This window comes from Rhodnius prolixus, unplaced genomic scaffold (genome assembly GCF_049639745.1).
Source record: "Rhodnius prolixus isolate KJV_2025 unplaced genomic scaffold, Rpr scaffold_5, whole genome shotgun sequence".
Classification (NCBI taxonomy): Eukaryota; Metazoa; Arthropoda; class Insecta; order Hemiptera; family Reduviidae; genus Rhodnius; species Rhodnius prolixus.
The window spans coordinates 1,882,733-1,898,170 of NW_027411624.1; the positions used below are offsets into that span (position 1 = coordinate 1,882,733).

Below are 15,438 nucleotides of genomic sequence, written 5' to 3' on the forward strand. Positions count from 1 at the left end.
AAATAATACTGGAGAAAAACTGGGTATGGGTACATACTGGTTGATACGTGATTGTTAGCCTTTGTAATGACGAGGTATTTATTGATAACCAACAAGAATTACTATATTTTTCGACAAGATAGTATGTTGTCAGGTTTTCTGTGTGTACCTTTTGGCGTTTAATCAACCCTTATACTTAACATTTTAAACTGTAAGTTTTTGTTAAGGAGATAGCAGTTTTTTTCTGAAGAGGTTTCCTGGCTGTGAATATCATTAGAACTGCCCTATTTCTGTTGTTAAAGAAACTCTTGCTCTCTTATAACGAATACTCCTCAAATCATCCACCTCCTTGAACTCCTCCATAGAAAGAGAAAACCATGAACTTCTGTGAGGAACTGTTATCGAAAAAACATCTGATCAATTATTCCAAATAATAATTATTTAAATTTATTTTCCAGAGTGGAGCACCTTCATATGGAATTGCGCAAAGATGAAGACCATCGCCATATTATTTTGGATATGGAAAGATTTTCTAGGATGTTTTTAGTGGGTTACAGAATGTCAATAATGATTTTCCCTTTTTACATGGTAATAACGAATTTCATAATGGATTACAAGAACGCCTTCAAAAATGTTTATGCATTGCTGAAGGTACTTATTAATATTGAAAATGTCGTTTTTGATCATTTTTGTCAACATTTTTCTTGAAATCTTTTAAATCTACGTTTTTTGCGAAAAATTTACTCTTGTAAATGAGAATTTGCCCTATTTTTAAAGAAAATTTAAAAATTTTCATGTTTTATTGAAAAAGAAAGAAAAATGGTAAAAGTTGGGTATTTTTCAATGTTACGCTTTTACTTGAACTTTTCGACGATCAACCCTTATAGAGGACACCTATCCTCTATCGGACGGTTTTAACTAGGATATCTTGTGGCGAAATGAAGCCAATCAAAGACATTTTTCTTTCTTGCTTAGATCGAATTCTTATCAATATTTCATTATTTTTCCTCTGAATCCTCCTTGAGATCTTGCTAATCACTGTCCAAGATGCAAGGTCTATCATTTCCTACCTTTCCTGGATGGCCAGTGAACCAACCTCATGGGAATTCTTTCTCAAGATGTCCTATCTCGCAAGCTTGCACTCCTAATTATTCCTGATAGATTCTATGTAAAGTTCACCAAACTATTCCTTCAGTTTTTATTGGCTATCACTCTCCAATATTGTTATCCTGTCTCACTAGATTCCAATTCCTTATTTAAATAAATTTAAAATAATTTTTTATTCAAATTTTTCTTCACCAGCTGTTAGCGCCCTGGTGCGTTACAGATATTTGGTCATACACGCCAGCCACTCTATTAGCAATGTGTATAACCCTTGGGTTGATTTCATCCTACTCTTCATTCACCACATTGGAGTTACTTTTCACATTGGAAATTCAAGCGTTTTCAAGAGTTTTACAAGGCAGATTGAGGTTATTCGCTTGAGGGTCCCGTGAATCCAAAAATCCCTATTCATTCTGAAAAAGATCTACATTCAATGAACTTGGGCCCACCAGCTTCATAACTTGGATCTCTTTTATCCCGGAGCATTTCACACTCTAATTCTTCACAACTTGCACTCTATATGTCACATGTAGGGTCTTCATCCGACACCGACTTGCTTCGGGATTAACAATGATTAAAGTTATGTTGAGGTGAACCGATGTTGATTGAATTAAGGTGCCGAGGGTGAAAAATTTGATGAGTAAATATTAAAAGTAAGTGGTTATTTCCAATATTCTTTGTCATTTCTAATAATTATCGTCTGATTATTTGAAATAACCTTGTGAAATCAATTAGATCATTTGGTTATTTGAATAAATTCTAAAAAAGTAAGTTATTTTCAAACCGTTTTATAGAAATAAAGTCCAACTCTGCAGCCAGGCGTTAATTGGAGTACGATTACTCTTGAACTAAACCACAGACTTCACACCCTCAGGTGCTCCCTAAGAGGTAGGTACCCTTAGCATATATTTCTGTTTTCTCTTATTGTTTGCTGTTATAGCGTTGAGTCAATGATCAATGTCTCCTAGAGATCGCACTTAAAGACAACAATGTTTACATACTTCGACGATCCCTGGATGATCCCCTACACACCTTCCCTCTACACCAGTATTATGATTAACTTATTTACTGTAAATTGGGAAGAATAGTTTAATTCTGAATGATATCTATGGCTACATACTTACTGAAGATTCTTCCCCATTTCGGGATCATTAATTTCTGGTGTTCCTTTGTTCTATTCAATGCTGTACTTTCTAATTCAATTTAGACTTGAAATAATGTGAAAAATTATTAAAGGATTTTATATTACATCCAGCTCTGCTATACAAATTGGTAAACAGAGATTAAATTTAGTCCGTTTTTTGGGCAGTCTAGGCCGGGCTTTCAAGTTATTCATTTGTTTCATGCACATATGACGTTAAACCTCTATGCATCATTTGGTATTCGGCACTGCTCTCGTAGAAGTTGTCTCAGAATTTCTGTTCTTCCCCTCCGAATGTGGCCCTTCATTTTTCTAGCTGAACTAGATGACTTTTTATTGTTAGTTTTTGATAACCTCTTGTAAATAGTGGTAATATTTATAGTTCCCAATAAATTGAAAGCACGTGCGTAACGCAAACAAAGCCCTTTAGGGGGAAATGACCTACTCCTCTCTCTGTAACTTCTTTTGTTTACCAATATTATTATTACATCGAGTGCCCATAAATTACTCAGTTTGAGCTTACTTTGGGTGCAGCAGAAAACTAAATAAATTTAATGGTTGTAGCAAATTTGACAGCATAATGTCTAAGTTGATAAAAAATATCTGTGCGCGAATTGCGGTTGGAAAAAGTTGTATGACCCAACTCCTAGATTTTTTTTTTTTTTCAAGAATAAATAAATGCATTTAAGAAGAGTTTTGCATTAAATATATTCTCAAAATTAGTATCGTGATAGGCAATCCAGCATCATACTCGTATCTGCTTAAATAAAACTTACAGCTTAAAAAGTTAAATATAAGGGTTGATTAAACGCCAAAAGGTACACAAATCAGCAAGTACCCAACATGCCAACATTTCATTTATACTTCCGCCCGTAATTTCAGCCATTTAGAAACATTCGAAAAAGCCAATTGTAATAATTGATATCATTTAAGTAATTTTACTGCATTAAATTTTCATTAATATTTTTTTAGAATTTATTAGATGTCACAGACCCTTATGCTGGCCATTTTCATCTACATAATATTTGTTCTAGCAGCACACCTACAATGCAAATCTGTACAAAATTTCGATTCGAACGACACTTCATTCATGAAAATCAGTTCATGCGTTGATAATTTGAAACGATTGCCATACTCCCCTTAATAGGTGTAAGAACAGAACGTCGCTTTAATGTTACGTATGGAAGCGTTACAAAAAAGGTAACAATTTTTGAAAATACCGTTTTTGCTCATTTTTAGCATCGTATTTCTCGAAATCTAAAAAAAGTCTGGGTTGTTGCTAAAAATTACAGTTATAAAGAAGGATTTGCCCTATAAATTCAAGAAAATTTGAGTATTTTATCTTTTATAGAAAAAGAGAAAAAAATGGTCAAAGTTGGGTGTTTCTCAAAGTTACACTTCTTCGTACAGTTTTTGACGATCAACCCTTATACAACTGCCCTCCTAGACAGTTTTAATATGCATCTAAGCATCTTATATCATGTACTATTCGAAAACAAACACTAAGTTGCTCTTCAGTAAGTGGAAAACTATACTTTACTTGCATTCATTGTAGCGAACGGTGATTCCCTTGTTCGACTATTTGTATAGAGAATAATTTCTTTTATAAAACGGCCATATCTGTCAGCAGGTGAATAAAATATATTATTTAAAAAATCATTAAGTTTTTCCCAAATTCTGGTGTAAAACAAACAAATACAGGAAATGCTTTTCTATTATTTCTACTTCTTCCCTTGATCTTGACGGTGATTTAAGTTCGTTCATTTCTCAATTCTTCACCATCTTCCACAGCTCAAGCCAAGCATGTAAGATGTCTTCCATTCAAGATTGCGCATGAATGCACTGACTGCAATAGCTATACCATTGCACTCGCAAGAACTCTTCTTTCCTGATATACCAGCAAACATAAGCGCTTACAGCTCATTACCATGGACAGGGTTACATCATTCACCTACAACTTGTCTTTCTTTTTAATTTACATTTTTCTTACGCTATTGTCAAGAGCGGTCTTGCTACTATAGCTACGGTTGATTTCTCCAACCACCCCCCACAAATCGCTCTTTGAAATCAGTATTTTTTTTTAATATTTTCTTTTTTAATTTAAAGCCAGCCAAACTCTGAGATCGTTGGCGCATCTCCATCTCCGGAAAGTAGACGTTCCTAAAAAAAATAAAGTCTTTCTTTACTTAAATTCGGTTTAAAAGTGGGGGTCCACTTAAATTACTATCCACTTACTCCAATAGATACCAGTAAGTTAGGAATCATTGATTTTTACAATATGATAGGCTTCTATTTGTAAACTTTATTTAATTCATACAACAAATGTTGTACTAAACATTAGATAATCGGCACAGTTAGATGATTTACAGAGTTGTGGCTAATCACATTGTTCTTAAAATAGTGCAGAGTATCTCTAAGTAGCAGAAGGAAATAGAAACATCTTTTCACCACAGATTTGTTTTTAGAGGACAATTTTGTCTTACTACTTGGCGAAGAGTGTAGTAAAGCGATCGTGTCACAATTTAGAGACTGAATTTCCACCGTAAATATTAGTTTTTAGCTAGTAATATAACGATGTAGGGTTGTTCGTGTTGTAGTTGTGAGAACAAACACAGGGAGAACTCAGAAGAAGAGCACTTCCCTCGGCTCTACTAAGAATTATAATACTATTGAAGGACATACTAAATTTCTTGATATTGATAAAGATAAAGTAAATTGGAAAATTTGCAAGCCGTTTAAACAGCCATCGACCAAGAAAACTGTCAGAAGATCCACTTACATAAAACTGTTTCATTACAAAAATTTTCCACGGAACGAGTTCCTTAGGTAATGGTCCACATCCAATGTTTGGCATAAACATTGTTTGGAAATTTTTTCTCAGGCATTATTTTAGATCGGTTCTGGAGAGCTGACGTCACGCTTCCTATTATATACTATTTTGGTATACTGAATACTATCATAGTGAAATCAAACTGTGCTATCGTGTTAACAAACTCCTACTTTCAAGAAAATTTAATTACAAAAAGTAGGCAAGAGAACGATTTTTAAGTCTCCGATCCCTGACTGTTGAGGAATTACTTACTAAATTGCTATATTTATGAATAGATTGTAGTTAAGTTGTTAAACATAGTTTAAGAGTATCTCAGCTTTCAAAATTATTGAGATACAATATCTTATGTGGGCTTTGTAATTTTGTCAGATGTCTATTTTATTCTGAAAACTTAGAGACGGAAAATGCTGTGAAAAATTTGAACTGGTGCGACACAGTGAACAAGAAAATAATGTTTCAGCAAGAAAGTCCCTTTAATCTGTCTCCAGGTTGATTATCAGCATCAGGTAGGTGTAAATACCTTGCAATACCTGGAAATTAAATGTTTATTAAAATTTATTGTTGTTAAGTGAAAGTTGCAATGGACGAGACCATGTAGCTGGACAACATATTAATTGAAAATGCATTAATAACAACTTGTATTAAAATTACGTTGTGTTGATCACCTTTAACGAATTTGAGGATCAAAATTTGAAAGTATTTGAAAACCAATGAAATTAAACCTACTACATCTCTATATCTATATTATTAATAAAACGCTGCCATTAATATCAGTTATAGAGCAAAACTATTCTCTACCATTTCGTAAAGAAATCATTAAAATCCGAACAATACGAAAAGAGATGCAGAGGTTTGAAATTTTGAAGTATTGAAAGCCTTCAAAATTTAACCTTCCATAATTTTACAACTGTAGTTACTAAAACATTGCAATTTATTTCCTTCATAGAACTAACTTTTTTCTACAGTTTGGCAATGAAATCATTAAAATCAGAACAATAGGAAATGAGATATAGAGGTTTGAAATTTGAAGGAAGACTGTACTTGCTGTTAGTTACCGTTGCCAAGCAAACATGATTGAATGACACGAATTTCCTGTAATTTAAGTCAATACGTTTGGTAGTGATGATCATCAAAGTAAGCAGATTTTTTCGGATTCTCGGCGGCTCTTCACACCAATTACTGGCGTAGGCGCTCCTGTGCAGTTGCTCCATCTGTAAATAGAGTAATAAGCAGGTTTTAGGTAACTTTTACTAATTTATACGCTCAACTTTACCCGCTTACTTCCAGTCTCACCTGATCACTGATTTCTTGTCCAACACACGAGCAAACAACATATGGTGCGCCTGCGCACATAATCGCTTTTAAAATAAGCTCAAAAGCGAGTGGATCGAAACTCTTAACAATCTAAAACAATAACTACTACTTCATGAATTGTAAGATAAACCTTCTTAAGACTAACTGAATACATGGATACAATTTACCTTAATAAACAGGTAGAAAAATCCACAAGGCATTAAAGAAGACATTAAAGTTTCAACGTACAGAGGTCCAGAAAATAACTGATTGTAATCCAGTAATAACCTGAAACGAACTGTTCTGTGAATAATTGTACAAAAGAAAAAAAAAGAAGTAATTTTACTTCTTATTTCAATTCTCACGGATTTCATTGAAAATTGAAGAAACTATTATTTTGTTTTAACAACAATTATTATTATTATTATTTGTAAACCGGAAATAAATATTTGACAGTCTGAGCAGGAGAGAATTGATTGATTCAGAATATCCTTTTGAGGCTTTTGAAAGATTTCTGAGAGGTAGATTAGAGAATCACCTCACAAGCCCAGAAAAGCGGTAAAGATTTATTGAAAACGGTCTTGTGTAGGTAACATTTTCAATGTGAATTCGTTGAATTTACAGAACATTAACATTTCCGCAGGGGGTGACTGTTGCATGCCGCATCCTGGGTGTTGCAACCCCACGTACTCCTATAACAGGGACACAATTCACTTACACGTAAGCAAACACACACATAGGATATACACAGCTCAAGGTACCCAAGAGCTACCTTCCCTTGGAAATAGCTTCGGCAAAGGGAAGGTAAACCCTTTAAATCCAAAATTCTCCATTGTTTCGGAGGTTGGACATAGGGCCCTGTAAAACCTTAATACGGCTTGTTACTTCAATTAGAAAATTGAAAAGAAGAAGAACTTAAACCCAGTTGAATTAGTGAACTTTGCAGAATTGCTATAACAGTCGAAGTTTAAAAAAAATTGTTGATTTTAAGTAAGAGGAAGTCGGGTGCGTGTGTGTGTGTAGATTAAAAAAGAAATTTAGGCGCCTCAACCTTAATTTACAGCCAGGAGTTTCATGGTTCCATGGATAGGATAAGGCACTCGTCTTTCATGGATAGGATAAGGCATTCGTCTCGGATATCTTCTAATCTACAATAAAATATCACAATACGAAATTACAAACATTTAAAACACTTACTGTATAATTGCATTATGATGTTCATAGACAGTTTTATCGGCCGGTCCCTTGGTCTCCAGGCGTTCTTGTAGCCTTCTCAAACTTGAGGATAACTCATTTGAGAAAGTAAAATTGATTACTGTGAAGGACATGTAGTATACGCAGGTGGTGAACTCCAGCATTGTCACGAATACCATTCCGGCCATGTAAGGCCAGAATTCTTTTAAACTCCATGGAATCCAGATCTACAGAAATTACTATTCATTAAATAGTTTTAAGAATGTGAATTGACCTTGGATAATAATGAAAAGTAAAATAAAAAGAAGATTTTAGTTAAAATTTGTTTTTTTTGGACTTGAGGGAATGGGTAGATTCCTTCTAAAATAATAGGAATTAAACACCATATACCTTAATCCTGTGGAGTTTCAACAAAATTTTGAGTGTTAGGAAATAGAGTAAGTAAAGAGGAAGCAGTATGAAAAGTAATCGCCTATTTTTTCAGGCAGGGCCGTGGACGGGGGCGGAAGCTCATACTTCACTACAAACAATTTTTTCCAACAAATAAAAAGCAGTCATACGCGGGATTCGAACTGGGGGATCTCCCACTTACAAAGCCACGCTCTTGCCTACTAAACCAACACCCGCCCCTAGGAAGTAATATGGGTGTAGTACACACAAGATTTTTTTTGACGTGAATACGTCTTTAAATTTGCTATCATATGGAGGCAATCCAAAAAACCTAATGATAAAATCGGAGGATACAGTTTGGCATTATAGTTTCGAATCTATCGTCTACATCCAAAATTAAATTAGACTACTGGATAGCTAAAGGATCAAAGAATTCATTACGATAAGCGAGGACTGTGACGCATCGCGCGCGGTGGAGGGGGAAGCGCCGCCGTTTTGAGATCATTTTGCTTCGTATCGAGATTTGCAATTAGTATAACTTTTGACTCGGAGAAGCTACGATGTTCGTTGAAGTTTTAATCGTCAGCTGTCGTTACAATCTATCGATTTTATATAAAACATTAGTGTAAAATGGTGACAGTGAATATAATTGTTAGAATAAAAATATAATTTAAAAATATATTATGTCGGCCTATTCGCGTCGAAAAGCCAAAACGAAATACAGAGATCGTATACGGTTGGAAAGTGCTTCTCAAGAACAATCGAATGGTAATAATAAAACACCATATGACCGAGTCAAGCTGTGCCGGGAACGTAAAAGAATGAATGCGGCCGAGCGGATCAACGACGGTGTCCAGTACATCTATGCAGCTGGGGCGATTGAAATTATGGAAGTGGATGATGAAATCGCTTCTACATCGACAACGGACTGTATCGCACCACTGTTGGGCTCTAAATCGCGACTCAATGAGTTTAATTTAATCAACGTCGATAAATAATGACAAATTTGATTTCATCCTAAATACATAAATAAAAATATTTTATATAAAAAATATAACCCGTTACGTAAACGTATTCACGTACAACACACGGCCGTGTCCATGACACAGCCACACGTTAATTTTTTGTATTCTTAATGAGAACGTTCCTGTAAAAAAAGTCCTTATTTAAAACTTAGAAAAGTTTGAAGGCAGAACTGTTGGAGTTAATAAAAAAATATATCTTACTTGGTAAGGTAAATGCGGTTTGACAAAGCCAGTCATATAATCGCCAAACACTCCACAAACAAGGGATAAAGATGGCAACCAAATCAATATTTTTATGTAAATTGAGATGAATGTCTCGCGAAAAGATCGTTTGCGTGATTGATTCGGTTCATTTTTTGCAGTTTCCTGAATGAATTCTTCCAGCCTACAATCAGTTTTTATTGCCGTCGAGAAATGTTCTAAATATATAAGTAATTTATATTACTTTACTGCTTTGGGGGGAGGGGATATAACAATTTCTAATTACCTGTTAAGTAATTGTTTGACGCCCTTCTGGTGAGTGAAGATGTTCACAGCTTTAACAATGTCATGCACGTAGATCACTATTACTGAAAGGGCTTGCACAAAATCGAGTAAATTTCTTTCCTTCAGTAAAATCTCTAAGACTGGTCAGATTGAAATTTTTCAATTATTAAAGATATTTGTTAATTTAGCATTTTTTAAATCCAATTTATTACTTCCAACTAATTTTTACTTTCTTTAAGCAAATTACAATATTTCCAACTGTCAAATAATAACATCTGGTAGTAGACTTACCTGCAGCCACGCCGATGTAATTTATCATAACCATATGATAGACTGAGAATATCATATACCATGCATTATTAGTATCAGCTAGTAGACCACTGAATCTGATTGCGCGGTAACATTGCTTTACTGGAGATAAATTTTCCGTTACCTGATACAAAAAAAATGTCTAAGGCATGAAGAAATCTTTTTAAATTTAAGGCCAATAGTTTAAGAAAAGAGTAAGATAAATTTCGATCTATTGGCTATCTATATAAACAATAATAATTATGTATTTTTATTTGTGAGAAATGTATAGAATTATGAAAAACAGAATATGTAGGCAATTGCACATATCGACAGCCGGAGTTAACTGAACATTATACATAAAAAAAAAAATTAAAAAAAACATATTTTTCATGACAAGAAAAGAAAAAGGAGAGATTGGCGTAAAAAACATTTCCCCAATAAGTTAATAAAAACACTAGAATAATTAAACTATTTAAAGATAAATAGTTACTACTTATGGGAATGCCAGTAATGTCTTCCAGGCATGGCGAGCATAGATTTAGGGTGGAACTGTCCAAGCAAAAACCCAATGATCTCTTCGCTGGAAAGCGTGGTTTAAAAAAAATAAATAAATCTGACGAAACCCAGTAAGTAGAGGGGATACACCCACAAAGAGTTGGACATTATTGTTGAAAAGAAAAGATTTCCATTATCAAACTCTCCATCTAATCAGGGCCTAAGTGAAGATGTTCCCATGGGAGCCTAGAGCACAGCACAATTTGGGGAAGTTCAATTTGCCACAAAGAGAGATGTAACGTAATCTCTATGTTCAGAGGCTAGGTAGTTGATGAGGTACTTTACAGCGATACAGTCTTGAACTTGCCCTAACAGGGGTATAGTTCGTTCGAAAACTGTACCAAAAAAACAATGGTGAAATTAATGGAGGATTTGTTAAAGCAAAACCAAGGAGCTATAAGAGACTTGGTGGACATTGCAGACTTAGAAGACCCAAGTGCTAACTGCACTTGAAAATTTTTGAATAAATGGGTGGATCATACAGATGATTTCTCTTCTCATGGTTAGTTTCTTTAGTTCTTTGTACGGCTTTCTCCAATAGTATTGGAGTCAGTATCTGAACGTTCAAAGCCGGAGAGAAATAAAGAAAGCAAGCATTTCTTTTATTGTTGTAAGGAGACATTCAGTGTAGGTTTTGCTTGACTGAGGATGAGAAAACCGTTCCGCTCCTTTGACATAGCAAGAAGCGCTAGGGAGACCTCTCATCAGCTTCTTTAGAATGAGCAACAGGGGCACAATTATTTTTCCATTTTTTTTAAACATAATTTTGATTCTAAAACTTACCTGAGACATTGTTGAAGAAAATACTGATTCCAATCAGAGATTCCTCCTCAAACAATTTTTGGTGTCCCTGCTGTGCTTCGGAAAAATCCTTGAATAAGTGAAAGCTTTTAGTTTTTTACCGAAGCAGTTATCTAAGAATAGGAAAAAAATTATTCTGATTTAGTAGGAGATAAAGAATCGGAAGTTTTGGTTCTCAGGGTATATTTATATTTTGGGGGGAAACAATTTGAATAAACAGATGGATAGTATAGATGATTTCTCTTCTCATGGTTAGTTTCTTTAGTTTGTGTGCAGCTTTCTCCAATAGTGGCAATGGTTTCTTGGAGTCAGTATCTGAAGATGTATGGAAATCCAAAGCCGGAGAGAAATAAAGAAAGCAAGAATTCTTGGGAATATGCATTCCTCTTAGAGGGCCCACAAACTTCTCTTACTTCGATTGAATAAAAGTGTTACGTCAGCACTTATCCCCTCACAATCCCTCAACCACAGTTTTCTCGAAATGGAAGAACTGCATCAAGCAAGATCTTTTTTTTATCAGCAAGCCTTTTCTCTCCTTTTCAAACCTTTTCTCCTCACTACAACTAAAACAAGTATTGTGATCGTGCGTGTTTTGAAAAATGTGTTTTTACAAATGGGTTTGTGTGTCAGTGAGTCTGTCGGTATGTAGAGTGTGTGGCCTGGTATAAAATAAAGATTAGATTTGAAATTTCTAATCCTGCACCATGGGACCCGGAAGTAAGCTTTCGAACTAAAGTAGCCTACGATGTGCCTTGTGCCACATTATTAAATCTATTTTTCTTAGTTTTCTTTTTCTATTTTTTTAATTTTCTCAAAAACAATTCCAACAATTTTCTATCAAATTCCTGGGAAAGAGGCAGTCCTGGAAAAGAGATGGGTTAGCTCTCCTCTAACGAGTCATTTTAATAATTATGAGCAACCTCATTAACTGGGAGTAATTAGTACAAATTAATAATTAAGTTAAATTGCCAATTTGAAGAAAAACAACAGACCGGAAGTGCCCTCTTTAGTAGAGAGATTTGATGGCGAATTTTGCCGAATATATCTAATGGTGGAGAATACCTCTATTTGCAACTGGATAAATAAAAGAGAGGAAACTGCGTGCGGATTTCCCAATAGAATTTTCTAGATTTACAGAAGTTCTTTGCGTCTAAAATTGCACATTTCAGTAAAATAAAAATTTACCATTAAATAAATAAATCCGAATATTTTGATTGCAAAAAAAAAAAATTGAACGTAATCTAGAAAGCAACACTAAATGATGGCAGGTCCTCGTTAACTGAACGTCACTCACTGTCCACTTTACCGATCGGTCAAACAACTTCGGAGGTCAGTAGGAGGGGTTAATAGTGCCCTATTCTAGAGCGTCCTTAATGATACACTACTCGTCTTAGGCTAAATATTTCACCACCCTGGTTAATTTCAGTCTTTAACCACCATCATAAGACATATCATTAAGTAGGGTGTAAATATTTCTGTAAGTACTATCCCATTCCAAAATAATTCTGGAGAAATAATGGGTACATACTAGTTGATATGTGATTACAAGTCTTTGTAAATGACCTAGCATTATTGTTAACTAACAAGCGAATCCAGATTACTATGTTTTTTAGACAAAATAGCATCATCAATGTTTCTCTTTATTGACCCTTACATCTGTTTTGTAAAAGTTCAATTTGGTAAAGTTATTTTATGTTTTATTTTTATGCATCTACACATGTATTTCTCTTTAAATACAGATGTTAAAAGTTCTTTTCGCAAATCTGGTGTGCTTCTTTGGGCTGATAATAGACAAATGACTAACATGGAACCCAAACAGTAGACTTAAAAGACTGGCCATGAACAAACTTCTTCATCGTCTACTTGGACGAAGAGTTCAACTACCTACGGAACTAAAAAGACTGATATACAACTTCTGAAATCAAATCTATATTGTGAGGATTAGAACCCAGGAGACCCAGCTAAACAGATATACATACTGACAATACAGAGTTTTCAAACTAAAATTCTGCGAAAAATAGGTGATCACAAACCTTCGCATGCCTTTCATGGCAGTTAACTAAGGAAGAATGCCATACAATACTCAGCCAAAATCATGGACAGTCTCTGGCCTCTACTTCCAAGACTGTTAATCTCCCGCAGCGGTAGTAGTCCCTTGATCTCCTTCAGGCATGATCAGCGAAATAGGTATGGCGCCTGTGGGTAGTTTCTCTCCTCCTGCTACTCAATAACAGATTCCACTGTTCATTTGTTCACTTATTCTGTGCAAAAATTGATCTAGTTATTAATTACACAGATCGTAAATTTCTAAATGAATAAGAAAATGTCTGATTAATTTCCAAATTGGTTAACTAGTTCTTAGTTTTAATTAATATACGTACACCAGCTGAAACTACGATTTAATGAAAATGAAAATAATATTCAAGCAAATACAAAGTGTGTTTGCTGTTTACGTTGTCTTGGTTCACTGTACAATATAACACTTACCAATAGAACGTAAATCATTGGCTAATATTTCTTTCAACTTATTCAAGTTGGTCATCGCTGCATCTACACTCCAAATACACATTGAAAACATTATTGCAAATGACTTAATACGTGATTATTTAAAAAGGAGGAAAGGTTAGCGGTGGAAAAATTCTCAGTGATCCTCAGTTTTCAATGGGCTACAGAATGATACGAGTACATCATGTAATAAGTAACCTTCACCGACTAGTTACGCTTAAAAGGGATAACAAGTAACTGGGACATTTTAATCATGTGAAACCAGAGCGAATGTAATGAAACGCACAATGTTTGAATTATCTAATTCTGAATGAATATATGTAAAAGCTGTGCAGAAATGAATTAAACAAAAATATGTAAGACTAATAATTATAATGACTGCACGAAGTTCAGTCTTTGGCCATATGCAGCAATAAAAGGACACCCTAAAAAAATTAGGTACATTCAGGGCCGTCGACAGGATTTTATTCATGAAAAGTTCATCGTTACATCAATAACCTGTTGACCTACAACCTATAACAGTTGACCTATAACAGTTAGAACAGAAAAACAACAAATGAAGAAGTCTCAGCAGTCAGAAATCAAATAAAAAAATACAATAAAATAAATTAGATTTGTGTGATCAATATCTGAAAAAAGGAAAAAGGCGTCCTTTCCTAATTTAAGAAGGGACAAGAACAACCAGGTGTTAAAAAAAGGCAGTTGGCAACCCTAGTCCTATTCTTAATTAAGTTTTTAGGTTATCTATTCAGTCGAACTATTTAACACATCACCATTAATCAGTCACTGATATGAAAGTATTTTTTGCAAACAGTTACATAAATAATTCAATTTTTAGGCTAATATTCGACCTTTCAACGAAACCACATATTTTAAAACAGCCTTGTTAACCTACATACCCGCATTCACGGAATAATTAATTCACTTGAAGAAGGGATACATTTACGTTCTACTAAAATGAAGTACACAGATTTTTCGAAGATTTTATTTTATGTTTAGTTTGGTAGGTCCTAATAAACAGCGCCACAATAGACTTTTAACAGTCCTTAAGGATCTATTGAGTCCCCTAGCAGGTAGCAAGCACGTCCCCAAAGCTACCCCTCCAGTTCCAGATGTCCAAGAAATCCTAGTATCTGAGAGGGTTACAGGAAAATTATGTCCTTCTCCAACAACTGGCAACTTCCCAAGTAATTAATGCTTGGATAATGTCGTCGCAGTCAAGAGTTGAATTTGAGCTTCCTTCCACTCCCTATTGAATCTGCAAGTGCCTTCGTGTTCCTTTATTTATCTATTGTATATTTGGCTTGGCTAATTGGTTGGTAGGATGCAGGAATCTTGCTTCTTGACAATTGCCTGATCCATATTTTGACAAGACATAATAATATTAATAGGAATAATAATAAGAAGAATAATAAAATAATTATAATAATAATAATAATAAGAGTAATAATATTAATAATAATAATATTGCATATATTCAGAATAAAATTACATTATAGAAAATTAAACGTACAGCTGTGGCACTTATCAGCATGGATAAATCCTTCTGCCGAGTTGTTAATATGCAATCACAATCGAAATTTGTACTCTTCATAATAAATCGAAATTAACAAGAAAAAAAGAAATAAAATAAAAACCAGTTTAATCCTTTAGGTGACAAACACTGAAGTTAATTACATAAACTCTTCCAGTAAAAATCTTCTATTGTGTTCTTTATAATATAATGTTCTCTATAATGTACTTCTATAATAATCTTCTATTAGGGCATCTTTTAGATTCTTTAGAGCCTGAATTCTTACAATCAAGATATTTGCAAATTTCCTCTACTGAGAGTTCATTTCTTC

The 15,438-nt window shown here is 34.3% G+C and overlaps 1 protein-coding gene across 6 annotated transcripts; it reads right to left on the reverse strand.

The window, feature by feature from the left end:
* Positions 1-3,510: 3,510 nt before the first annotated feature.
* Positions 3,511-14,098, reverse strand: LOC141458024 (odorant receptor 85b-like). Of its 6 annotated transcripts, none has more exons than XM_074135514.1 (11): positions 13,577-14,097; positions 13,123-13,350; positions 11,072-11,202; positions 9,734-9,875; positions 9,444-9,582; positions 9,158-9,341; positions 7,545-7,768; positions 6,536-6,635; positions 6,348-6,458; positions 6,110-6,265; positions 3,511-4,384 (listed from the first exon to the last, which is right to left on the reverse strand). In XM_074135514.1, exons 3-11 carry the CDS (start codon positions 11,078-11,080, stop codon positions 4,325-4,327), a joined length of 1,125 nt encoding a protein of 374 aa, XP_073991615.1. In that variant the 5' UTR covers positions 11,081-11,202; positions 13,123-13,350; positions 13,577-14,097; the 3' UTR covers positions 3,511-4,324. The 6 variants fall into 6 exon arrangements, with proteins under 6 accessions (XP_073991615.1, XP_073991613.1, XP_073991614.1 ...); XM_074135512.1 differs by having other exon boundaries at positions 3,574-4,384; positions 6,096-6,265; positions 13,577-14,098; XM_074135513.1 differs by having other exon boundaries at positions 3,574-4,384; positions 6,096-6,265; positions 13,471-13,577.
* Between the last annotated feature and the right edge of the window lie 1,340 nt (positions 14,099-15,438).

Excerpts from the sequence above, each read along its gene's own strand:
- LOC141458024 (XM_074135512.1), bottom strand. Across the intron at positions 7,769-9,157 it reads AACCGCATTTACCTTACCAA|ATCTGGATTCCATGGAGTTT; the intron begins GTAAGATATATT and ends TAATTTCTGTAG. Across the intron at positions 6,636-7,544 it reads CATCATAATGCAATTATACA|GTTATTACTGGATTACAATC; the intron begins GTAAGTGTTTTA and ends AGTTCGTTTCAG.